We start from the raw sequence: 25,390 nt of genomic DNA, 5'->3' as shown, positions 1-25,390 counted from the left end.
ACTCACTAATAATACCGGAAAATTAAATTGATGTATATTCTTAGTTTTAGGTCATATGGGGAGGTCGGTGGTCATTAATGACCTCTTGATTCTCTCACAGAGCCTGGTAAATTGACTTTCAACTTTTTTTGTGCCGGATTATTGTAACAAGATCCAATAGGCATGGAGATTGCATTTACATACAGATTGAATTAATATATAAGTCAGCCAGTTTAAGGGCATATTATACAATTATGTTCAATGGTTCTGTATATGGCTCTATATATTTTGCTTTCCTTAACTTCTTTGCAGATGTTTTTATTTGTTTTGTAGTCATCATTTTATATTTATTTAATCTCAAACATGTTTGTTATGTTTTTGTCTTAATTGCTTTCTCTGTTTTATGAATTTACCATTATATCTTTTGCAAAATCCATGCCCATGTATTTACTCAGGGTATTGCTGTAAATTTAGCTGAAAGCTCAGTCAATTGAATAAACAATGACCGTGAAATCTTCCTGTAACTGAGTCAAACAACATTCTGTTTCTTCTCTGTCTCACACAATGAAGAAGTTACTATAACTGAAGTTAACTGTTGACAACCCTTGAGAGTGCTCCCATAGGAAACAGTAATCCATTTATCAATTATATTTGTTATGTTCAGTGTGATGATGAAGCAGCGCTCTAATTCATAACAGCAGGGCATGATGGAGCAGTGGTTGCATTGACACATGAAAATCTGTCGGTCTGGGTTCAATTTCTCGAATTGTTGAGAGTGTGTTTTGCTTTGTATTAAAAACGTTGCTAAATATCGGTCACCTGTACCTTTATAATGTCACTGTTTTGCTGGCCTGCAAAACAGTGACATTAATAAGTTAAAAAGTGGAAGAATAACAGAGTTTTTACTTTTATTTTATTACATGGCATACATGTAATAAACCAGTTTGTCAAGGCAAGAATAGTTACAAATGTCTGGTCCAGTGATAAGGCATTTCAGTACAGTAAGGCACTATTAAAAGGCACATTTCCAAATGAGCAGCTGTAAAGCCGACTCTTCCAAAAATGAGAAACCCATCACCAAATGCTGTAAGAGTGTCGGGCAATGTGACAAAAACAAATGAGAATGCAATGATATTTACAGACTAAAGTATTTCTGCGAGGTCAAATCCGTGACGGCCGGTGGGGTGGATTCTGTGGCCGCTAGGAGTGTTAGTGCACCAGGTACTCCCTCCGCTTGTTCATCCGGATCTGGCAAAAAGACAGGAGACCCACGACGACATACATGCCTGCTGCGATGAAGCAGTTGTAGCCCACTTGGTCAAACAAAGCGTAAACAGTTTGCAGGGGATTCTGCCTGTTGAGTGGGAAATTATCAAGTTAATCAATGGCTTCAAATAAGAAACTCAACCTTAGAACGACACTATTGCTGACAACTCTGTACTTAAAAACCAAATGAAGCTAAGAAAATCTACTTCCACAACGGTTTATCAAACAATACAGGTTTTTTTTCCCCATTTCAATTTCAGTGTCAGACACAGACCACTTTGATTTACAGTAATTGTCAGCAAATTCAGTTAATTGGTCCTATCAATATTTCAATGGCAATACAAGGTTCAGCAGCTACAACACAACAAAATAAAATCAATGAAACAAGAGAACACCCCCTGTCTATCAGTATGTCAAGCTCAATGTTTCATTTTAAAATATAACATATTATAGGCCTATCTTTAACATGATACTGTATATGCTTATAATAGCTTTGTATTACTGACATTCAATGAAAAGTATATGTTCTTTAAAGCACATAGGCCTACACTTTGAGCACATACACGGTCTACCGGTCAGCCTGAACGTGATGAAAAGTGTAGTCCTACATGTAATTAAAATTACATAATTGTGCCTCCTTCAGTTTGACTTGTATTGTATGTTGTGTATGTTGAGATGTGTTGTGTTACTATTGAGTTTATCATCAATGAACATTTCCATGTGATGCACAATAAAACACTCAGACCTAGCCAGCTCCCTGTGACAGTTACTAATGTCCTATGGTGACCCTTAGTCATAATATGAGTTTTGTCATATGACACATGTGGTGTAACATTGTTCCTCTTTGGAAACTTACTCGTTGTGCATATCTTCCTCACGGATAGGTACATCCTCTATTAACACTGCCGAGTGAGTTGAGAAGAAAATCCCCAGCATTGACTAATCAGGAGAAAAAACGATCAATAAAAATGCAGTACTTGACAAGACTACCAATACAAGACTACAGGAGAAAAAACAATCAGTAGCCTACAAATTCAGTAGCCTACTCGACAAGACTACCAATACATTGTGTTGCGTTGTCCAATTTTCTCATCAGATATTCTGATTTTAATCATTTAGGTGGTTGATAATAACTACATAAAACTACCTAAAAGTATCTACACACATGTACCGTAGACTACGACAAAAATGTAGGAATGACAAACAGACATGATTAAAGTTTGAAAGGTAATTTAACGTTAGGCATCCAGGTTCTTACCAGCATTATGACTCCCCAAATACTTAATACAATTCCGCAAGCTGCAAGCTTTGGACCACAACACACACAAGACACCATTATGCTTATATATTTCCTGACCAGTTCCCGGCGTTAAATAATTACATTTGCCGTCTCTAAAAACTATGTCGACAAACTCTGGAAAGTCTTCTCTGACTACAGTCAGCTGACAATCAGGAACCGGAAATTGATTTCGCCAGACGGAATGACGTGTACATTCTGCGACACAAGGTGTGCCATGCTTATTTTCCAGACCAACACAACTCTTCTGAGATAATATTGGATTCTGTCAACATCTAATATATATATATATAATGTCTACAAAACCACAGAGGAAAGTTAAACATGTTAGCAACGACCCGGTTGGTAACTTCGAGAAATGGAAGAAAAAATACAACAGGACGAAAAAACGAGTGAAGCAAGTCAGACAACCTACGAAGAAGAAACGGGTGTGGGAGACCGAACAAGACGGCATCAAAAAACTTGTGGCTAAATATGCTCAGGTGGGCATGTTTTATATGGTGAAAATAGGTCAAGTACTGTAAAAATGTTTAGGATTCTGTAGGCACGCTATCACTAACGTTAGTACGTAGAAAGTAAACAGTCCAACACACTCCCAGTTTTCTTTTTCAGCTGTACCGTTAAAGCAGATGTATTTTATATTCCCTAATGTTATCGTTATAGAAGTACACTTTCCCTGTTGTACTACCTGAATGAATTGTGCTATTCTTTAATCCAAATGCAGATTAATCCCAAGGATGCAGTGAACTTTTCAGATTTCCCACTATCAAAGAAAACCCTCAAAGGTACGGTTAAATTTAAAGGAATAAAAATCAACTCAGCTGTGCTTTGAATTATTAAGTATAACAAAAAATGGAGTGTTGTTAACATTGCGCCAAACACACAAACTGCATGAACTTTATTTTTTTGTGTGGAATATGTCAGCTTTGGTAGAGGCGCAGTATCGGCAGCCCACAGAGATTCAGCGGCAGACCATAGGCTTCGCCCTGCAGGGAAAGGATGTACTGGGGGCAGCCAAAACGGGCTCAGGCAAAACATTGGCCTTCCTGATCCCTGTAAGTCTCATATCTGTCAATACAATACAATACAACATCATTCATACTGGGTTTGTGACATGGCCATGCATTGCATGAGGGTGTGCTTGGCAAGTTGTGAATTGGACAATTACTGGAGTTTTACATGATGATGTGCGATGAATTGATGAATTTATGAAGGAATAGGATGGTACATTTAGAGGGGTTATCTAGAGTTAGTTTGCTGATTAGCTTCATGTTTTGCTTCAACAATCAGACATAACATGTTGTGTGGGATGTATGTAGAATTCTTTTCAGCTACATGACACAGATTTAGCATTCCAGAAATCATGTATGCAATTGCTGGCAGTATCAAACGATCCTGCCTCACTCTAGAATGAAGGAGACAGGATGGTTTGTGTTTGGATGTGAGTGTAGAGTAACTATGTGACTGATACTGTTTGTATTGTGTCAGGTGCTGGAATGTTTGTATCGAAACCAGTGGACGGCACTAGATGGCCTTGGCGCCCTTATCATTTCCCCAACTAGAGAATTGGCCTACCAGACATTCCAGGTTTTGCGTAAAGTGGGTAAAAACCATGAATTCTCTGCTGGGCTGATCATAGGCGGCAAGGTGAGAGAATTGAACTACTCATCAATCTTCAGAAACATCTCTTATTTCAATTGAATCAATGTGCGGATGTGTTTCTATGACATAGTCACTAATTAAAAAAAAAAGTTTATTTCAGTTACATAATAACAAATGTATTTAGTGTCATCCTATCACATACACAGGGCTCTAATTTGTATATGTTGATTGGTTGTATTTATTAGTGTGATGTAGAATTGTTTAATTTTTTTCATTCTGTTTTCCTGCTATGTTCTCTGATACCGATGCATTGCTGTTGTGTTTGTCTTGCTGATGCATCGGTGGAATGCGTGCAGGACTTGAAGGATGAGGCCGAGAAGATCCATCGCACCAATATCATCATCTGTACTCCAGGTCGCCTGCTGCAGCACATGGACCAGACCTCTGCTTTCCATGTCTCTGACCTCCTCATGCTAGGTAGGTTTATGTGATTGGTTGGCTACTTGTGTTTGTTTGTGACTTACACCCGGGCTACACCGGGGCCACAGCTGAAGCGCTGTCTAATTTTTTCCGAACGTATGTGCCACTATCTCATCCCGTGTAGCCAATTCCAATTCAATTCAATTCAATTCAAATGTATTAGTCACATACAATTATACAGAGTATATGTAGTGAAATGCTTTGTCCACTGTCTCCATGGCTGCAATGTGTAAATAATAAGGAAATTAATAGAAAAAGAGAAAGAAATGTCTAAAGTGCATGAGGTGTTTCCAACATGCTTGTGCTCCTGCTACAGTCCTCATTCATTATCCGGATAGCTAAATTGCCTAAGCCTAAATTGCTTCAGGCGTCTGAGGTAAAAAAAGACACTGGCGTGCCTTTCTCACCAGTGAATCGACATGTTTGGTCCAAGTCAGATCTTCAGAAATATGAACACCAAGATATTTAAAACTCTACCCTTTCCGCCTGAGAGTCGCTGATCTGGAGTGGTTGGTAAATACAATTGTTCAAATTCAGCAATGCAAATACAACATAATCAAATTCGGTTTAAGGTGACACAAGTTTTGCTCCATACTTTCTGCTGATAACGCCTGAAATCTATAAACATCTCCTTAGTGTTGGTAACATTTAGCAGTAGGATGTTGTCTTGGCACCAGTTTGAAAGTCTATCTACCTCATTCAAGTAAGCCTGAGGCCAACTACAGCTGTGTCATCAGCAAACTTGACAATGATGTTGGAGTCATGTCATGCTCCATTGATGATAGGTGAAGTGAATTGTTGCAGTAGACGTGTTCCCCAAACGGAACGTAATGCTTCGGTTACGTGCCCGGTGTAGGCTCCCTGTTAGAGATCAAGAAGAAGAAGTCCTGTCTCTACCTCTTCATCTCCTTGTCTTTTGCTTCCCTGCTGCTCCAGTCTTGGACGAGGCTGACCGTATCCTGGACCTGGGTTTCTCGGAGACACTGAACGCCATTGTAGAGCATCTCCCCACCCAGCGGCAGACCCTGCTGTTCTCGGCCACACAGACCAAATCTGTCAAAGACCTCGCTCGCCTCAGTCTCAATGAGCCAGAGTATGTGTGGGTGCATGAGCAGGCCAAATTCAGGTGGGTGTGCCAGCAAGCAGTCTGTCTCATTTGCCAGTGATTTAGTCTGATATTGGTGTTGGTTATTTAGATACAGAATTGTCTGACAAAAGTTGTATTGTAAGTAAGGGTGTCACGATTCACGATCGAATTCATATCTCAATGTCGAATTTCAAACTCAAAGGCAGAATCAACGATGTAGCCACACCCCAATGTAACATCCAGCATGTATGCCAGACACAAAAACACACACACACACACTTGTTAAACTGTGGCGTCAACACTCCTCCAACTCCTTCAACAGCCAGTTAAAAAAAACATCAACCGACCGAAATCGAAGCCCCTCTTGCTACTCTGAAATCACGGGTGTGGAAGTATTTTGTCGTTCTTTCACGTCAATTAACTATAAGGCTTAAAATGAACATTGATAAGTGCATATTCCATAAATAGTAACCTTGGGTCTCTTCGGAGTGTGATGAAACAATCAAATTATCATTCTGTGTTGTTTCATTTCACTATGTTCACGTCTATGTTTAATGTTTGTTCTGTTTACAACCTTGCCGTTGGAACGGTTTCAAAATAAAAAGAGGTTTCAAAATAAAAGCCCGCGAAACAGAATAGGAAAAGGCCAACAACATAAGGAATGCATTAATAGTAATATTAAAAAAAATCGAAAATTGAATCTTGACTTTTTAAAATCGAAAATTAAATTGAATCGAGAATTTGGAGAATCGTGACACCCCTAATTGTAAGTAATTATTCTCTGTTCCTCGGAATCTAAAAGAGTTCCCACTTAACTTTTTCTTTCTTACAATTTTTCCATTAGTACCCCCGCAACACTAGAGCAAAGCTATGTGGTGTGTGAGCTCCATCAGAAGGTGGATATGCTGTTCTCCTTCCTCAGGAGTCATATACACAAGAAAATCATTGTCTTCTTTGCATGCTGCAAAGAGGTATGGACACTCACACCTGCCCACAATACACAAGCATAAACACACACACAAAAATAGTCCATAGTGCTAACTCGGGTAGCTTGTGTTTACAAGTATGTTGGCTAGATTGCTCACCATTTTTACATAAAGACTCCTTACAGCTGCGTCAAAAGTTTTTGAAAAACTAATTTAAGATATTTTCTCTGCTTCAGGTGCAGTATCTCTTCCGAGTGTTCTGCCGTTTAAGGCCGGGCATCTCAGTTTTAGCGCTTCATGGGAAACAGCAACAGATGAAAAGAGTGGAGGCCTACAATGATTTTGTTGGGAAGAAGTCAGCAGTTCTATTTGCTACGGATATTGCTGCAAGAGGACTGGGTATGTTACTTTTTTGTGTGTGCGTGTGTGCGCAGGCACAAGCACCTGTGTGTGTGTGTGTGTGTGTGTGTGTGTGTGTGTGTGTGTGTGTGTGTGTGTGTGTGTGTGTGGGAGTGGGAGTGGGAGAAATAACATGGCACTGAATATTTCATAGACTTTTCTTTTCTGCTTTTCTTCCGGTTAATCCATTCCACTCTTTTGTCTGTTCCTGTCCATTTTTAGACTTTCCAGCAGTGAACTGGGTTCTGCAGTTTGATTGCCCTGAGGATGCCAATACCTACATCCACCGAGTTGGGAGAACAGCCAGGTAACTTGAATGAGGGGTCTCTTTGGGTCACTTTGTCAACTACTACAAGGGGGTCTCTCTGTCAGCATGTTTTTTTTTATTCTTGAACAATTTGGATTTGGTGAGATGATCAGACTCCCTCCGTCTCCAGGTACCAACAGGGAGGTGAAGCGTTGCTGGTCCTGCTACCCTCCGAGGAGAATGCCATGGTCGCTGCCCTCCAGGAGCGTCGAGTGCCCATCAACAAGATCCAGTAAGGAGCGCCGCCGCATACTCATGCAGACACACACAACGCCATCACTAACTCTTCGGACAGACTTCAACCAGAGTGATAACACATATGATTCAAAAAAAATTTTTCTGTGTGTGTCTTTTTTCCCCCAGAATAAATCCGGAGAAACTAGTCTCAGTACAACAGAAGTTGGAAGCCTTTTTGGCCCAAGAGAAAGAGCAAAAAGAACGTGCACAAAGGGTACGTACAGGTGTGTGTGTGTGTGTGTGTGTGTGTGTGTGTGTGTGTGTGTGTGTGTGTGTGTGTGTGTGTGTGTGTGTGTGTGTGTGTGTGTGTGTGTGTGTGTGTGTGTGTGTGTGTGTGTGTGTGTGTGTGTGTGTGTGTGTGTGTGTGTGTGTGTGCACGTGTGTTCACTTCCATTCATGCATGTGTGTATGCATGTGTGAGTTTATTAACCACAAATATGCAAGACGTACTACTGGTCATTGTCTCATCCAGCCTCTCCTCTCGTTCTCTAGTGCTTTATCTCTTACCTGCGCTCCATTTTCCTGATGAAGAACAAACAAGTTTTTGACGTTACTCAGATAAAACTGTCTGAATACGCAGCGTGAGTACACCACCCTACCGACAGTTTGGACAAGCCCAAAATGATTCCTACCCATGCCAACCAAGTTTGATTTGTAGTGTATACATATTTCACCAATATAGACTTCCTCTGCCAGGAAATTACATAAATTACATCAGAGATGAAAGAGGATACATTGTGCTAGAGAAATACTGATTAAAAAACATAACTATTTTTGGTGAAATTAGAAATAATGTATAAATAACAAAAATAATGCACACCCTCTGGCAAGTGCTGGCAAGGGAAAATAAACTAAGAAAAACTGGTCACCGCACACGCTATCTCAAAATTTAGCAAGTTTATAAATAGTTATGGTCTTAACTGTACCTCTTGGCACCACTGTACATCCCCCCACCCCCGTGACTCATAGATCGCTGGGATTAGCTGTGGCTCCTCGAGTGCGTTTCCTCAGCAAGGCTCAGAAACCTGGACACAAGGAACAAGAAGATGAGGACCTTGGGAAGAGAGGGGAGGAGGACGAGGAGGAGGAAGACGATGAGGATGAGGGAGAAAGCGACAAAAAGGCAGAGAGGAGCTCAGAGGAAGAAGAGGATAGTGAAACCGAAGGTAATGGAGCAACTGTTATCTTGCAGTTAAAGTTTGATTTGTGTTTTTGTTTTTAATCTACTAGTGCAGTGTTTCCCAAACTTTTTTTCTGGGGACCCACTTTTGAAAAATAACAGACCATCGCGACCCATTTCACTTCAGATCTAACATGCAACCTGCATGCAACCACCAATATTGTTTTAGGCCACAGGTTCTCAAACATTTCTTGGGGATATTCTTGCATGCTACGCAGGCGTCGTCACTTTTCAGCATAGTAAGCTGTTCCTGTATTTCTAAAGAGAGATGTTGTAGGCTACGTTGCATTGCAGACAAATGGATCCATAACACCGTCAATTCCTATGTAAACATGTAGCAAATAACTCAAGTCGTTATATTGTAGCCTATTTGTGGAGGTTTCTTTATTTGGAAAGTTGAATCCGCATTTCTCTCTGGAGTTAAACGTTTGTTTGTAGGCCGTATACCAAGGCTATGTATTGATGTTGTGACAAGCTATGTTGTAAGAATGTGAAATGAATACATATCAGAACAATGGCTTTTGTGCAATAGTCAAAAGATAATGTGCCTTTACTGCCTAGTAGAGTTTGCAAGGTGGGAAACGAGAAGAAATAATAGCGTTTAAAATGTTCATTTAAATTGTAGCCTACCTAATATAATGCACTGTTGAGCGTTTTAAATCCGAAATAATAAGGAATGTGATGAGGTTGCTATTAACTTTAAAGAGTGCATCTACAATCAAAACTATCTACAGCCTATGACGCAAATTGAATTGCAATGTTCGGTATACGGATGTCTACTTTAGTTGACTAGATTTTAATCGGTCAAGTTGAAGAGCTGGTGTCCGTTAATGTTTGTGCAAATAGGCTGATTCATGTCCCTTGAATTTTGCCACTGCAAGGTCCATGGCAGGCGCCCCACAGAAATGTTTAATTTTGCGAGTGAAGTCCACGCTGTCCCCTCTGCGACACGTTGGCCCCCCCCCCCCCCCCCAATTTCAGAGCTATTATAAATGCAAAATTGCATTTTGAGGGCCGTGACTGTGGTAAACAAACTATATCCTAATAGAAAACGGATAGCTTTCCTGGCTAAATTGTATAAGTTAGGCCTATTAGACAACATAAATTGTGCTGGCGACCCAAATAAAATCTCCTGCGACCCAGTCTTTGGGAAACACTGTACTAGTTTTCTAATATAATTTCCTGTCTATATTGATTAGCTGGAAAAATGTATTGGTACAGTATGTAACTGTAAATCTTTACATGTTTACTCTAAGATGTTAATTCTGAATGGACCTTTGCATTCAGTTTCAATTAAAATGTAATGAGCAATTGCATAGGAACCCAGTTCAGGGTAAGGGAAGGGGTGAGACCCCCACCCATTTTGCAGTAATTTCATGACACAATTTTATAGAGCATCAGAGATAGATAGGCTTGACACTTTTTGCAAAGGTACAACGAGATTTGAAAGTGCTGTCAACTCATGAGGTATGCATAAGAACAGTAATAAATAGTTTAAAAAATACACATATATAAAAATATAAAAAGAATATAAACATATATTGCACTGGTTATGAACAGGAATGGTTCTGTACAGATTTCACTGGTAAAAAGAACATTACTCCACCATAGAATTTGCACAGTGGGCTAGGGGCCAAGAACAGACTATTTCAAATTTGAAGAGTTAAGGGCCATGATTGCCTTTGGATAGAAGCTATTTTTTAAACGGTTTGTCCTGGTTTTCATTGTTCTGTATCTCCTACCTGATGGCAAGAGCTGAAAGTGACAGTGACCTGGGTGTGAAGGGTCCTTTGAAATGTCTATTGCCTTCTTACGGCATCTGGAGGCGTAGATCTCTTCCAGCGTGGGGAGGGGGCAGCCTATGGTCTTCTCTGCTGCTGCTGATGTGCAGCTACCGTACCAAACACACAGTCCATACGTGAGCACACTCTCCACGGAGCAGTGGTAGAAGGCGAGAAGCAGATTCTGGGGTAAACCGCTCTTCCTGAGAGTTCTAAGGAAGTACAGTCTCTGCTGCGCCTTCTTCAGTAGCTCCTGTCATTTCACAGTACAGTCTCTGCTCCGCCTTCTTCAGTAGCTAGAGAGGTTCTGTGGCTGTAATATAAAACACTACTTCACCCTGTGATTGACCTCAGATCCTGCAGCCAAACTCAAAGGCCTGCTGTGCAATTCTGATGATGATGACAATGACGAGGATGATCTAAAAGATCTGGACCTTCTCACGGTCAAGAGAAAGGACGTATTTAATGTAAATATGAGCCAAGATGAAGAGGTACGTATATTCATGTGTTATCTCTGTGTGTGCATGAGTCGATTACATATATGCAGATGATTTGTGAATGGCTGTTCATTTTCACTGTCTAACGTATGTATGCTGTATGTGTATTTATATGATCTCTGTAGGATGATGACAGTGAATCAGAAAAGCCTAAAGGTCGTCAAGTCAGAGCATCAAAGGTTAAAGAGGCTAAGCGAGTTCGGAAGAAGAACTTCAAGGTTAACACGAAGATTGTTTTCACCGATGGTGGAGAGGTATGTGCATGGCTGTATTGTCCCACTTTTTTTGTTTTTTTAAGTATATTTTTGGGGGCTTTTATGCCTTTAATGTGACAGGATGGTGGAGAATGACAGGAAGCGAGTGGGAGAGAGAGTTGGGGTGGGATTCGGAAAGGACCACGGGGCGGGAATCAAACCCGGGTCACCAGCGAACGGTGCAGGTGCCCAAGCCAGTTGCGCCACGGCCGGGGCCTTGTCCCACATTGTTACAAAAAAGAATGGGTGTGTGATGTGCCATTTGGGAGACAAAATCAATAAATCTGTTGTAGTACAGGCTGCTGTGGCAACAGAATCACCAGCTCACTTCCTCATCTCACTTAGAAAATGAACTATGCCTATTTTTGAAGAAATAGAAATGGAGTTCATGCTTTCAACCTGTGAGATTAATGTAGAATTAGAGCTAATAATGTACCCCCTAACCCCAACGTTCCACTGTCCTGTAGGTGGTGCAACAGTGGCCTGTCATCCAGAGGCCCGTTGTCAGCGACAACCAGGAGGAACAGGAAGAAGAGTCTGGCATCAATTTCGAGAAAGCCAAAGAGAGGCTGAGACTTGAGGATCAGGAATATGACAAAAATGAATATCGCAGAAGGGTCCACGAGAAACATCGGGTTAGTGACCACACACCCCTCCCACACACACACACATACAACGTCTTTATCTCTGTCGCCTAGCTTAGTAACAGTCTTGTTGTTTTGTTTTTGTTTTCCACAGGAGAAGAGACTGAAGGACAAGGCCGCTAGGAGAGAGGCCTATAAGCAGCAGAAGGAGGTAAGGGGTTCATCTTTTGGCCTTGACGGTCTGTAGGAATAGGGTGTTTAGGCACGTGTGATGTTTGTTTGTTTGTTTGTTTGTTTGTTTGTTTGTATGGTTATGTGTTTAATATGCAAATGGTGTTTTGATGTGTGATATTCGTTTTCTGTTTGTATGGTTATGTGTTAAATGTGCATATGGTGTTTCAGGAGAAGGAGAAGAGGAAAAAGCAAGAGGCTGAGGGTAATGAGGAGGATGATGATGAGAGTGACGGTGATGAGCCGGTCGCCTATCTGGCTGGTGCAGATGATTTTGACATCAGTGCACTCCCAGACCCAGATAAATACAGAGACTCCGACAGTGAGGGCAGGTGAGTACTGCTGGGTGATATAGGTGTCTTTAGGTTTAGACATCATGTGGGGGCGAGTACATTTACAACGAAACCCCACCATTTTACTGCAACTTGGTCATTCTTGTTCAGTCATTGAGAACCAAACAATGGCAACCACAGTATGTTGGAACAAAACTGACAGTTGCTGCTAGTACAAAGACTTCAAGTACATTGTATGGTATTTGATTGTGTATTTTGTGTTTGTGTGAAGTGACCATGAAAGAGGATCACGGAAGAGGAGAGCCAGTGACAGTGAAGACGAGGAGCCAGGTGTGTAGAACTATCCTGATGATCTAGCGATTTAGACAAAATTATATAAATAACTATCTAATTACACGCCATAAAATGTAATATCTTTAAGATCAACTCTAATTAAACCTACCACAATGTAATGTAACAGTCATAACTTGTATAAAATGGCCCAACTTACCTTCTTTGTTCTGTGCAGTCATGAAGAATAAGGGGAAGAAGAGGTCCAAGCCGGAGGTTGAGCCTGACATAGAATCCAATCCTCTGGACACTGGGCTGTCTCTTGGAGAGGATGAGGAGCTGGTCCTACATTTACTTGGGCAGAGGAGTTAACAGTATATTTGTGAAAATACATCTGACATGTAATACTCACTCTCACACATACCACCATCCCCCAGATTTTGTACTGCACATTTTTTAAATGCTATATCAAAACAGCAAGCCTGCTTTCAGTGAGTGGTCCTCCAAGGTTTTTCTAAATGTTCAGAGTGTGTTCTGGAGAACTAGCTATAAAATACTAGCTACCAATGCTATCTGACCTCAGTGCTTGATTTTCACATTAAATCATTGCGAAAGTGTATTTGTAAGTAAAGTCATCGTAAAATATAGTTTACCATGTAAATAGTAGCTAAGTGTTTCAAACAAATGATGCTGATCTAAATATGAATACCTACAGTCAGTGTTACATACGTGAATGTTCAGAGAAAACAGACTATACACAATGAGAATTAAATGTCATCGATAAATATAAATACGAGTGTAACCACACAAAATCAGAAATGGACAAAAAAATAAAAAATCCTGAAACAAACTACCAAGGCACAGTAATGACACTTTTTGATGTGTATAACTTACTACATCAGCTATACTTAAACCCTTTTTTTTTTGTGTGTGTGTGTGTGTGTGTGTGACTGAAGTTGAAGGGGGCTGGGTAAGTGGGGAATGGGTGCAGGGAGGGGGTGGGGGTGCTACTGGGAGGTTGTTAGAATGAGGGAGGAGTGGGAGGTTTTGGGGTTGGTGTTATGAGGGAAGCATGAAATGTTGGAGGGAAAATTAACTTTTGGGCTTTTTTTCTCTCTTTATTGAACGTGTTTAGAGAAATGTAATTTAAAAACTGCTGTTATTTCCCCTCTGCAAGTATTTAGTTTGAATGGTATCTTCAGTTGTAAGGTGCTGACACTAATAACTTCATACAATAAAAAATAATTATAAAATAATAATAATAATAACTTGGTTTTATATAGCGCCTTTCAAGTAAACCAAGGTCGCTTTACAAAAGGAGATAGGGCAGGGGAATAGAGGGGAGAAGAGAGGAGGGGGTAGAAGTGGGGTTGGGGGGCAGGGTGGTTAAGGACCATAGGCCTCAGTGAATAAATGTGATTTTAGGTGCTTTTTGAACGTAGCCAGTGTGGGGGCTTGGCGGATATGGAGAGGTAGACTGTTCCAAAGGGTGGGGGCAGCAACACAGAAGGCTCTGTCACCGTAGCCTGGAACGGACCTTGCCAGAGGACCTCAGGGAGCAAGAGCATTGAGGGATTTGTATGTAAGGAGTAAGATTTTGTAGGTGATGCGGGACTTCACCGGGAGCCAGTGAAGCTGCTTGAGTGTGGGGGTAATGTGTTGCCATCGCTTTGTGTGTGTGAGGATCCTGGCAGCCGAGTTTTGGACACGCTGTAGCTTGTCCAGTGCTTTGGTGGGAAGACCATAAAGGACACCGTTACAGTAGTCCAGACGGGAGGTGATGAAGGCATGTGTCAGAGTCTCCGCAACAGTGTCTGACAGTGAGGGCCGGAGTCTGCAGATGTTTTAGAGGTGGAAGAAGGCAGATTTGGTGATGTTACTGATGTGAGCTTGGAGTGAGAGGTTGCAGTCTAGAGTCACACCCAAGTTACGCACTTCTTGGGAGGGCCTGATGGTAAAGCCATCTACGTTCAATAAGACGTCCCCAACTTTCTTGGACAGAGGGGCCACCACCATGAGCTCTGTCTTGTTGTTGTTGAGTTTGAGCAGGTCTGCGTGCTGTGGTGGGGTCGAAAGCCAGATTGGAGGGGTTCATAGAGGTTATGGTGGGACATGTGGTGTTGAAGTTGGGCAGCCACCGCTTTTTCCAGGATCTTGCTGAGGAAGGGTAGGTTGGAGATTGGCCAGGGAATACAGTAGCTTCACCACTGTTGTCAGAGAAGCAAGGATTTCAATGTAACATACTTTCTTAATCTCTGATGATGTATCATTTTATGATTTATTCGAATACATTACTTACATATAGAACCTTAATTAAGCACCACCAGATAAAAGCTGATGGGTAGCATTTATCTGTAGATCCTAGTGCAAATCTTGAGATCTACTGTGCATCAAGCTGATCAGGTTGTTTGTGCAATGCCTGTTATATCCTCCTACTCCTAAAATTATTAACAGACACACTTTTTATTGATGACCCCCACCATAATTGTCTACATCCCTGTTGATTTACTTGTATGAATAAGGCCATGTGGCAAAACAATAATATTTGTTTGTCAAATGTGATACCTTGACTGGCATAGTATTATGAAACAGTTTTATGATAATTGTGTGTGTGTGTGTGTGTGTGTCGGAAGAAAGTCCAGGGTCTTTTTTAGTCCCAGTCCATCCCTGTTTGTCCAGGTAGTGTTTTATGAAGAGATGTTGACATTAGCACATTGGTGCATGAAGAAATGAAGCTGACTGGATAAACGAAGATATTTATTTTTTATTGGAAAATTCAGCCATACAGTAGCTTGTATAATTATATCAGTGTGGAAATAACAGTCTGTTTGTATGATTTTTTTTTGCGAGGAAATTGCAAAAGGCATTTTTGTAACCAATAAAGAACAAGAGAACCAATAAAAAGTCTTAACAACATCATCACGCTATACACAATGTAAATGTAAACAAATTCAGCAAATAAACATTTACCCTTGGTGCCCAAAACATGTTTGGGCATTTGCACTGCTGTTCACTTGGCTGTACCTTAGTTTAACAGTTTTAATCCTGCATGTAGGCTATCAGAACAAGTTACGTGGCTTGTTAGGACCCTCTGCTGTGTCATCCACACTTGAAGTTTCATTTTAGTTGCACTGCAAGAAACCTTTACCCGAGGTAACCTTTTCTGAATATTAACGGAAACTCCCAGAATTTCCAGAATCACAACTATAGGGTCTATTGCAGTGGTTCTCAAACTGGTGCACCATGAGGCAGAGGGAGTGTGCCATGGAATTTTGAGAAACACGATGCCCTTTTATATGTCTCATAAAATGAACACCCCTGTTATAGCCTAAAATAATGTGTGTGATACTTCATAATGAGTAACGGTCGGTGTGCCTTGCCGTTTAGTTTGACCTTTGGAACTTGAGAACCTCTGGTCTATTGTATCCACTACACAGATTGTACTATATTATCATTGCTTTCCCCATGTCATCACTTGCGCATACTTTGATTATGTGAATAGAATGCTAAGCCATATTAATTTACATTAGGGCTAAACTAAACTATTTTCATAACCAATTATTCTGTCGATTATTTTCTGAAGTTGTTTAATAACATGTCAGCAAATGGTAAAAAAATGACAATTTCTGATCAGTATTCCATAAAGCCCGCAAATTTGTCCCCAAAGGCCTTGTTTCGTCTACACATTTAGTTTACGGTCATAGAGGAGTGTAGCATAAAAATGTTTTAAGCTGCAGTCAGCAAATTTTTAGGTATTTTCCTTTTTAAAATGATCCTGGGTATTGTTATTCTGGTTTCCAGATGATTTAACAGTTATGCTAGTTTTACGCAGCATTCACATTCAACTGCGTCTTGCAATTCATTTAGTTGTAGTATTCTAAAGCACTGCTTACAAAACACTGACAGTGCAAATGCCTTTTAACGTACCACACCAGAGTTAACTTTAAGAAAAACAAAATTAGATACAACCAAACACAAATCAGAGATTGTGTGACAGAACAGTACAATGTCTAATGTAAGCCCATTAAGTGAATGGTGGCACACAATGTCAAAAGTCTCTGAGAAAAATTAGCTTTGAAATTAGAAAGTGAACTGCAATTTCTTATTTTAGCGCACAGTGAATCCTATTGCTAAGTCTTGGATAGACTACATATAATCAGTACCTGTCCAATAACACGGACAGTTCTCCTCACAAATGGCTTCTTATACAGAGAGGGTGTTTGAAACTTTATCTTTCTGACTCGGACAGATGCATTGAGCAGACCGTTAGCTGGGTCCAGGATGCAGGATGTGTGTATTCTGCTGCTCTGGCTCTGACACGTCAGTGGCCATTTGGAAGCCCACCTCTTGGCTGAGTACTGGTGGGGTGGGATGGGTGGTGGCAACAACAGCTGAGGGGAAGAAGTGCACAGCCACAGTAGTCACTCCCAAAGAGACACAGTTTGAGAGGAGAAGAGAGGAGGAAGAGGAGGAGGCGTGAGAGATGTTGATGCTGTGGTGAACAGGCGTAGCAGAGGGCTGAGGGGTCTGTAGTGTCAGGGAAGAGTAGTATAGAGACCGTCACAAAAATTGTATTCTGGTAAACAGCAGAGAGAATCCTGGTACTGCCCAATCATGTGACCTTGGTGTGTTATCAGTGACTTTCAATGAAAATGACTTCTGAGTAATATTGTTTTTCATTTTTTACATATAAAATACAGGTCTAACTCCCATTCATTCTGCCCTAAAGGGTTGATGAAACATTTAGAATTGGGGAAAATTTGGTTTACGCCTAAAGAACTTCACCGCTGGTTATGTCCCTTAAAGAGAACGGAAAGAGTCCAGACCAATGCATGTGTGTCAACAAACTCGAGCCCATTGTACAATAGGACATCTATTCTACACTTAAATAGCTTGATATTTTTATTCATTCATGTATTATGTGTGTTATGTGTATGTTTTACAATTATTCCATGATTAATTAAAAAAATTAATATTTAAAAAAAGATATAAATATATATATATATATATATATATATATATATATATATATATATATAGAGGGGGTGGGTCTAGGATGCCAGACACTGCTGTCGGCACCACTGTTGTCATGGGCCAAATTCAGCGAAACACAGATGAAGGAAGGTGCCTGCTTGATAACCCCAGTGAAATGTTCATGAAGGCTATCAATGGGCACTTTTTTGCTTACAAAGGTTGCTTTGTTGATGATTTTTTGAATGCTTGCACAAGGAATTTAACACATCTAATGTGTATAACTGAAATTAGAAACATCACTTTTGTTTCCCTATTGCTGTTTTTACACTATTCCTATATGGTGTATAAAAAACAACAGAATAAGTGTCAGGACAACAGAAACAAAACAAATTATATGTTTTAAAAAAATGGAATCTGAGGGAAATCATTATCTTCATTTGTTCAGAAGCTAAATTCAGATTATGATATAATGGTACACAAACACTCGCCGTTATCAGTGACCACAACACTGAAACAGTAATTATGCCTTTTTTTAGTTATTTAAGTTATTTTCATGACCGACCTGCTCCTCTGAGATTGACTCTTGTTGACTCTGATGAGTTTCTACAATGACTGGCAAATCTTTGTGGGCAGAGACCTCATCTAAGATGTTGCATATTGGCTTCATCATCAGGGTGGAGGTACTGTGGGTGGAGTCACAGGCTCTGGTGTTGGAAGTGTTTGGACTTTGCTCAATAACAGCCACAAGGTTATCATCTTCAAAAGCCCTTCAGAATGGTCAACAAAAGATGGATTAGAAGGCAGATTGGATTATGAGGGACTAGGGTGCGCTATAGTTGAATGGAGGTTTGAATAGAGAGGTAAGTGTTAGGCACGTTAAGCATACAGTTAAGTATACAGGTGCAAGAGTTTGCATCCCCCTACATACCATCACTTTGTTTTTATACATTCTGCCTTCTGCCTTTTTTACATTTATAAAAACTTTGCACACAATTATAAAAACCTTGCCTGTTGTCATAGGTCCTTCCTGTAACCAAACGTTCTCCGTATCTGGGAGGGACTCCAAAATTCCTCTGAGCTGTTGTGTATTATTGATGAATATAAAACAAAAAATGGAAAACATTAAATTAAACAGGTGTTGAACCCTAAACTGTGTTTCTTTTACGCTCAAACTAGTTAGCAGTATGTTACTTGGACTATATAACTTGACTGTGATTAAAAGTCAATCCTGGTTTTAACATTTAAATATTGTTTGAGACTTATCGCAAGAATGACATTTATATTTAAAAGAATGTTAATGCCCTCCCTTCTCTTTAACCCCCCGCCCCCTCCCCCCACCGCCCCCTCTGCCTCTTGAACACTTTTAGCAAGAGGCAGAGAGTTGTGTTAATGGGATGCAGTCATGGGAACAGGGTTGGTCTGAATATAAATTCTACCGTAATGACCTCTGCAAAAATGGACACAGTGAAAGAAGTCTTTCCAACCTCCTCGGCTTGTAGGGGCAGTAGAATCATTCTTCTGCACCAAAGAGTAGAATGCCATAGTAATGAATATAAAAGCAAGGGAGACCCCAACTCCAACTACAATAGGGATGTCATGTTTTTCTAGAAGGGGGTGTGAAGGTGGAGCTGGTGGAAATTCTGTAGATGGATTTGTTATCTGAGAACTGTTAAAGGAAAACGAGAGAGAAACAGGAATATTACTGGTTTCATTTGACAAGATTTGCAGTAAACCTTTTCAGATTTCAATAGATAGATAGATAGATAAAGTGCTCTATCGTAAGATTGTCATCAAGTATGCTATACTTACAGAGTCTGGGTTGGCGGCTCAACCGGAAGCAAGCACAAGCTTGGTGTCTGGGTGTTTAGGAAAGAAGGCTTAGTATTCAAGTAATTGTTTGAAACTTGGGCTCCAGTGTTGTGTGGGGTGATTGTAGGCAAATGTGTGAGCTGATCACTTGATATGGATACCGTCACATGAAGTGTTGGTGGCTGTGTCTGTGTATGTATTAGGTTGGGCTCTAGGGGCTGAGGAGATGGAGTTATCCTATCTGTGTTTTGAAAAATAAAATCGGATAACTTTGACGTATCACTAAAATCGGATAACTTTGACGTATCACTTTTTGGTTGCCCAATGTAATGCTCAAGTTTCTCATGTCCTGAACTTTCTGAATTAGGTAATAATGTGAATGAAGTTACAATATCAGATGTTGGAACCGTTTCAGAATTGATTGGTGAGTCTTTCAGGAGAGCGCCTGAAATAAAAAAAAAATGCATCCATATGTAAATGGTCTATAATCTCAAAAGTCTCAAACAAATATAAAGATATATAACATTTCTATTTCTAGATATAATACAAAATAGGCTATCAGTACGCAAATATTTTATCTTGTGAAAAATTGAAGTACCTGATTTTCTTATGTAATTATCATACTGTTGATCACTTCTTGTGTCTGAATCAGTTGATAAGTTCAGGTTAGTAGTATTCTGTTGACTTATATTTGTGAGCTGTAAGATAGAGGATATTTCAACTTACCAACATTGAAACTTATTAAAGTAGACCCAGTTGTAGACCGGATTTGTCCTTCAAAGGTAGGGAAAGTTCTGACATATTCAAATCACAATCAGACGTAACAGAATACTCACTGACGTAAATGTCACAATGTCTTCATCTGGAGGATTCTCCTCTACTAAAAATAAAGGGATTAGATCACTCAGGTCACTCAACTATTGTTTTCAATTAAGAACAAAAACACCAGCATGTCAGAGTCGCTGTAATTGTCAGAGAATGTTTTTCCTCCTACCTGCAGAAATGGAAAGGATGGTGCTCAGCTGATCTCGCCCTGCCAGGTTCTCAGCGATACAATGATACTCTCCTGCTGCATCCCACTGGATGTCTAACAGGTGTAATGTGCCATTATCTGAAAAGAAAAGAGATCAATAACACATACCAATTGGTGATTTCAATGTGGATTTACCTGGAGCTTCTCAGTTGACCATCTAGACCACTCACTGTTGTAGCAGCTGCAAGGCTAATATAACAATGTTCTGACTGGTGATGTAGGGTCACGTTTTCACTGATAAGTAATCATATAGACTTGAGGACAAGGAGGAGCACATAATGGAGGAGAGGTTTAGGAGGCAACGATGTAGGACCAAGACAAACAAGGCTGTCTTATAGTTACATGTATTTATGTTACGTGTTAATCTGTGTAACAAAGCATTCAGCATCCTTCTCCAAGATGCTTTCACAAATGGCATTTTTGTTTACCACATACAACTGCAATTTTTTTACAAAAAGAAATCACCAACCCCCAAACCCTTTCATTACCCAAATCTTAGTTTGTACCCTGACCCCAGTCTTATCCCATTTTTACCCCTACCCTAACCCAGGTTTTATTTGATTAGCATATATGTCAAAATTATTATGAATTCAGGCATCAGAACTATTTCAATAATAAATCTCAAGTGGATCATCGTTATCATCGTTTGGGTTCAACTTACTGTCTATGTGTCCTGGTAGTGAGGTAGAGAGGGACCCCTGATGACCCCTGGTCCAGGTGTATGTGATGGGAAGATCTCCTATGGCTCGACATGGCAAGGTCACAGTGCTACCCACTACACTGCTCACTGACTTCTGAAATAACATGATGACTGGGCTCACTGCACACAAAAGATGGAGGGAATGAAACACATCTCTTACATTACAGTGAATTAGAATAATGCAGCTATGCCTACCCAGCAACACATTACTCCCAACTGCCTCTGGGTTCCCCTGTTTGTACACTCTTAAAACGAATGTGTTGAAAACAACACAACTTCTCTGTGTCCAGATAGGGACAACACAGTTTTTGTTGTTTCCTTTTTTATTTGTAACACAATATGTGTTGAAAATAACACAACTTGTGTTAAAAACAACACAACTTGTGTTGTTTTTTTTAATGCACACATTCGTTTTAAGAGTGTAGCAGTATACTCATTCAAAGTGACTTATGGGGTGACGTGGGGGGGGGGGAGCTGTAGCCCGGAGCAGAGACATTATTTGGGGGGGTTTAAGCAGTTTAAGGTTAATTTAGTAAGGAGCGCCAACAGTTCTCAGTTTAACAGGACAACAGAATGCGAGTTTGACTACAGTTTCCTGAGGAGGTTCAGATGGCCTGCCTCAATCTTGGTTATAACTAAACTCACTTCTTCAATGATGATGATGATGAGTATTCCTGAGTATTTTTTGGTGCACACCAGACTTTATGATAGCCTAGGTTTCCTAAGATTTCATGTACAGTCTCTTAATAAAGGCAGCAGTTCACCCCAGATCATACCACAGACTTACCTGCAACACGTAAAGTAGCCACTCTCTCATCCTGACCCATGGTGTTAAAAGCCTTGCATGTGTATGTGCCCTCATCATACCTTCTCACAGAGGAGATGAAGAGAGTAGCATTTCTCACTCTGTACATGGGGTAAAGTACAACTGGAATCACTTATTATATTAGAACACAGATGTAAACAAGACTGCAGTTGTTTGGTTCAGTAAGTTCATACAGACAGTAAATGCAGTTGTTTGGTTAGGTAAGTTCATACAGTAAATCTAGGATCTAAATGTAAATACAGTGTACTGTAACCTTTTCATTTCATTTGTTTCTTTGGTGTTATTCTGGCTTCACATCCTTTCACTGTTACTCACCCAATAGTGATTTTCCCACCTGTCATCACCGAATGCCCCTGTTTGGACCACACAATGAGTGGGGCAGGATGCCCAGACACGCGGCATCTTATTACCACCTCTGCCCCAATGGGGGCCGTCAACGTGGATGGCCAGACAGACACAGATGGAGGAGCTACAAGACAACAGTTAGCAGATTAGGCATATCACTCACCTTGGGATCTGTCTTGATGATTAGTTAAGCTTTGGAGTGAATATAGATAGCCTTTAATTACAAAAAATTTTTTTAATTTCAGGATTTATCTCCTCGATGTGTCATGATTTGAAAATTGATGTTGATTATTCGCAGGCTATAACTTGCAGCATAGGATATGAAATAAAAAATGTTTTCACTTGATTTCACATGTCTGTGTGTCATTGAAAATGCAAAGGGAAAATTACAGTTTTTAAAAAAAAATGTTCACTGTCGTGAGGACAACCCCATAATCATTATTCAAGTTTTTCTAACTTACCCAGCACTTCGAGATAAACCTTTCTGGATGTGACATCCCTAGGGAGGTAACTATTTGTTGCTCTACAGAAGTACATCCCTCTGTCTGAATCCTTCACGCTACAAAGGAAAAGTTACTGATTGTTACATATTATATTGAGCATACGCATAGTATATTCGGAAGAGGCGAATACAGACAGGTGACATTACTGTGCACGTTTATATTATACCTGTGGAAGAAGAGATCCCCATTTGGCTCAATACTGAAATGTGATGCTGGACTGAGTAACCAGTTGTTTTTGAACCAGTTCACTGTAGCAGAAGGCCTGCTAGCCGGTGGCCTGCAAACCAGAGTTGCCTCGCCTCCCCTCTTCACTGTAGCATTGGCTGGCTCTCTCTGAAAGGTCCACTCCATCACTACACACATACAAGTGTTTACATACAAAAGTGTTAATCACGATAAAGTCATGCAGTATATTAGAGTTTATGTGACAGAGTGGTGCCCTTCATTGATGGGTTAAGTAATATAGAAGTGTCATTATAGTTGATTTTGCCCAAACCTGCTGGAAGGAGATAGGCTGGCTTGGATATCACCAGGTCATTTTCATTTTTTACCTCACAATGATAGAATCCCTCATCTTCCTCCAACACATTCCTGAGGAAGATGTGTATAACATTTCAAAACTCATCTTTCCAGTGGGCTGAAATAGCGTAGGTGCTCTCTAGGCTTGAAACATTTTAGAGCATAACTAAGAAGTGTTCCTGGAGGAGGAGGACTCAGAAGCCTTCAAGCTTTTTATGCCTTTAATTTGACAGGACAGTGGAGAGAGTGCCCCCCCTCCCCCCCCAACAGATACCCCCCTCCCCCCAGAGCAAAACCCTTTCACTAACCTTATAATAAGGAGCTGTCCATTGTGCTGAAGGCTTTGGCGAGATTCATTACCCACAGACTTGCCATCTTTAAACCAGTGCACAATGGGATGATGGAATCCTCGTACAGAGCAGTGAAATGCTGCTTCGGTCTCTGTAGCTACAGTTATGTTTTCAGGGCCTCGTACAATCTCCAAATCAATATCAGAGTCTAGTGAATTATACAAAATAAGATATATCTAAGTCATACTATGTAGTTCCATATACCACATTGTAAACCAGAACAGTCAAATAACTCAAAATGTAATATAACTTATTTAGGTTAGGTTACTCACTACTCTTAGTTTCTCGAAACTCAAAAACACTGTTTAAATAATAACTACATTTTTGAGTTATATCTATATATCCATTCAAAGATTGGAGTGATCAAACTAAAGTATTAAAGGAGAATTTTGGATATTTTTCCCATTTTTCGATCTCTGTTTTCTCGAGGTCAGTACTGTCGGTACGAAAAAAACGTTCGGTTCTACCGAGGTTGAGTTGCTGCTGTCAACAACTAGAGCTGCCAGGCATCTACAGTGCTACACTCTGGGCTGGGGGCATTAACATGTTGGTAGAACCGATTGTTTTCAGGTCTTTTTTGTATCTACAGTACTCAGTGACTTCGAGAAAAGTCGCCGTAATTTTCCTTTAATGTTTTCATGTGTTTGTTATGACGCTAGACACCTCTAGATGTCACACAGTTTTGACCTCATGGCCAAACTCTCTGTTATTGATCAGCGTCTTACCCTGCTGATGGCAGTTCAATGAGCTGCTATCTGTTACTGACCATTAATCAGTTGGGAGAATGTGAGACCGTATAAAACTCACCAGACAAGGTTAAAGTTGCCATGTTGCTCTCTCTGCTGATATTTAAAAGAGGATTATGAGTAACACAGACATAGATCCCCTCGTCTTCCTTTGAGACGTGCTCTATTTTGAGTGTCCCTGAGGTCTTCCTTTCATTCCCACCACCATACTGACCCTGCCAAAACAAGACAAATCAGTCCTTTAACAGCAAACATATTTTTGTTTCTTTTCTGAAAGTAAATAAAGGTGGGTGTTTGGTACCAATATTATTAATAAATGTGCAGTTTCATGGTAAAAGTGAGCAACAACATTCATCATAACACAAATAATACAAGCTGACAAATTACTTTATAATTTCCATTATTATTTATCTGATATGGTCCCACCAAATAATAGGATGGGGCAGCCACACATACAGTATATCCACTTACTGCACAGCTCTGTAATATCTAGCTCGTATTATACGGCTCTTCACAATGCTAGTAGAACACTCCATTGACTTGAAAGGGATTTCCCAACGTTCTACGGTAAAATAAATTCATGTAATTACCGCTGCAAACATATAATTACCGCTGTCAATGGCAACGGGTTTTGTGCTGCTGATCATATCACTCCGCAAGTATTCCGGTCACTTCTTGCATTGAAACTTCATTCAAAAGTGAAAGCAGACGGTTGATCAGCTGTGTTCTAAAGAATGTTTGATTCAAGTTCAGCGTGTGTTGCGAACTATTTGTTTCTCAGCAAAAGCCACGACGAAACGGTAACAAATAAGTGTAAAGAGACATATCGTGGAGTTTATTTTTTCGTTTTGGCAAGTAGCCGTATAATAAGCGGGATAATGTATAGAACGCCGGTCATTATGGGAAAATAAGTCC

The 25,390-nt window shown here is 40.3% G+C and overlaps 3 protein-coding genes across 5 annotated transcripts in view; 2 read left to right on the top strand and 1 right to left on the bottom strand.

The window, feature by feature from the left end:
* alox12 (arachidonate 12-lipoxygenase) overlaps positions 1–496 on the top strand; it is a 25,823-nt gene extending 25,327 nt beyond the window's left edge. For all 3 annotated transcript variants that reach the window (XM_076288978.1, XM_076288977.1, XM_076288976.1), the window contains exon 15: positions 1–496. This exon is cut by the window's left edge and continues 544 nt beyond it. The gene's annotated coding sequence lies outside the window, so the exon portion shown is untranslated.
* A 379-nt stretch (positions 497–875) lies between these two features.
* rnaseka (ribonuclease, RNase K a) lies at positions 876–2,700 on the bottom strand. Its single transcript, XM_076288979.1, has 3 exons — positions 2,504–2,700; positions 2,102–2,184; positions 876–1,333 (listed from the first exon to the last, which is right to left on the bottom strand). The coding sequence occupies exons 1-3, from the start codon at positions 2,579–2,581 to the stop codon at positions 1,189–1,191; spliced, it is 306 nt and encodes a 101-aa protein (XP_076145094.1). The 5' UTR covers positions 2,582–2,700; the 3' UTR covers positions 876–1,188.
* A 31-nt stretch (positions 2,701–2,731) lies between these two features.
* Positions 2,732–13,523, top strand: ddx10 (DEAD (Asp-Glu-Ala-Asp) box polypeptide 10). The gene is made up of 20 exons (XM_076288975.1): positions 2,732–3,024; positions 3,267–3,327; positions 3,467–3,597; positions 4,031–4,189; positions 4,501–4,621; positions 5,561–5,750; positions 6,556–6,682; positions 6,874–7,036; positions 7,259–7,343; positions 7,474–7,575; positions 7,707–7,794; positions 8,073–8,161; positions 8,550–8,746; positions 10,896–11,032; positions 11,164–11,292; positions 11,760–11,927; positions 12,031–12,087; positions 12,279–12,439; positions 12,672–12,730; positions 12,909–13,523. Exons 1-20 carry the CDS (start codon positions 2,836–2,838, stop codon positions 13,040–13,042), a joined length of 2,547 nt encoding a protein of 848 aa, XP_076145090.1. The 5' UTR covers positions 2,732–2,835; the 3' UTR covers positions 13,043–13,523.
* Positions 13,524–25,390: the final 11,867 nt, after the last annotated feature.

The sequence above is a fragment of the Alosa pseudoharengus genome, unplaced genomic scaffold (assembly GCF_046254945.1).
Source record: "Alosa pseudoharengus isolate Yale_2024_CS ecotype anadromous, Long Island Sound unplaced genomic scaffold, YU_APseudo_1.1 YU_APseudo_1.1_scf_17, whole genome shotgun sequence".
NCBI classification, from domain to species: Eukaryota; Metazoa; Chordata; class Actinopteri; order Clupeiformes; family Clupeidae; genus Alosa; species Alosa pseudoharengus.
The sequence above is the reverse complement of the archived record's forward strand: the minus strand, read 5'-3'. Positions and strand labels throughout refer to the sequence as shown.

Coding starts and splice junctions, on each gene's coding strand:
- rnaseka (XM_076288979.1), bottom strand. CDS start 2,581: ATGGTGTCTTGTGTGTGTTGTGGTCCAAAGCTTGCAGCTTGCGGAATT. Junction 2,185..2,503: donor TTTGGGGAGTCATAATGCTG/GTAAGAACCTGG, acceptor TCTCCTGATTAG/TCAATGCTGGGGATTTTCTT. Junction 1,334..2,101: donor GAGGAAGATATGCACAACGA/GTAAGTTTCCAA, acceptor CCCACTCAACAG/GCAGAATCCCCTGCAAACTG.
- ddx10 (XM_076288975.1), top strand. CDS start 2,836: ATGTCTACAAAACCACAGAGGAAAGTTAAACATGTTAGCAACGACCCG. Junction 7,576..7,706: donor GTGCCCATCAACAAGATCCA/GTAAGGAGCGCC, acceptor TTTTTCCCCCAG/AATAAATCCGGAGAAACTAG. Junction 11,928..12,030: donor GGGTCCACGAGAAACATCGG/GTTAGTGACCAC, acceptor TGTTTTCCACAG/GAGAAGAGACTGAAGGACAA.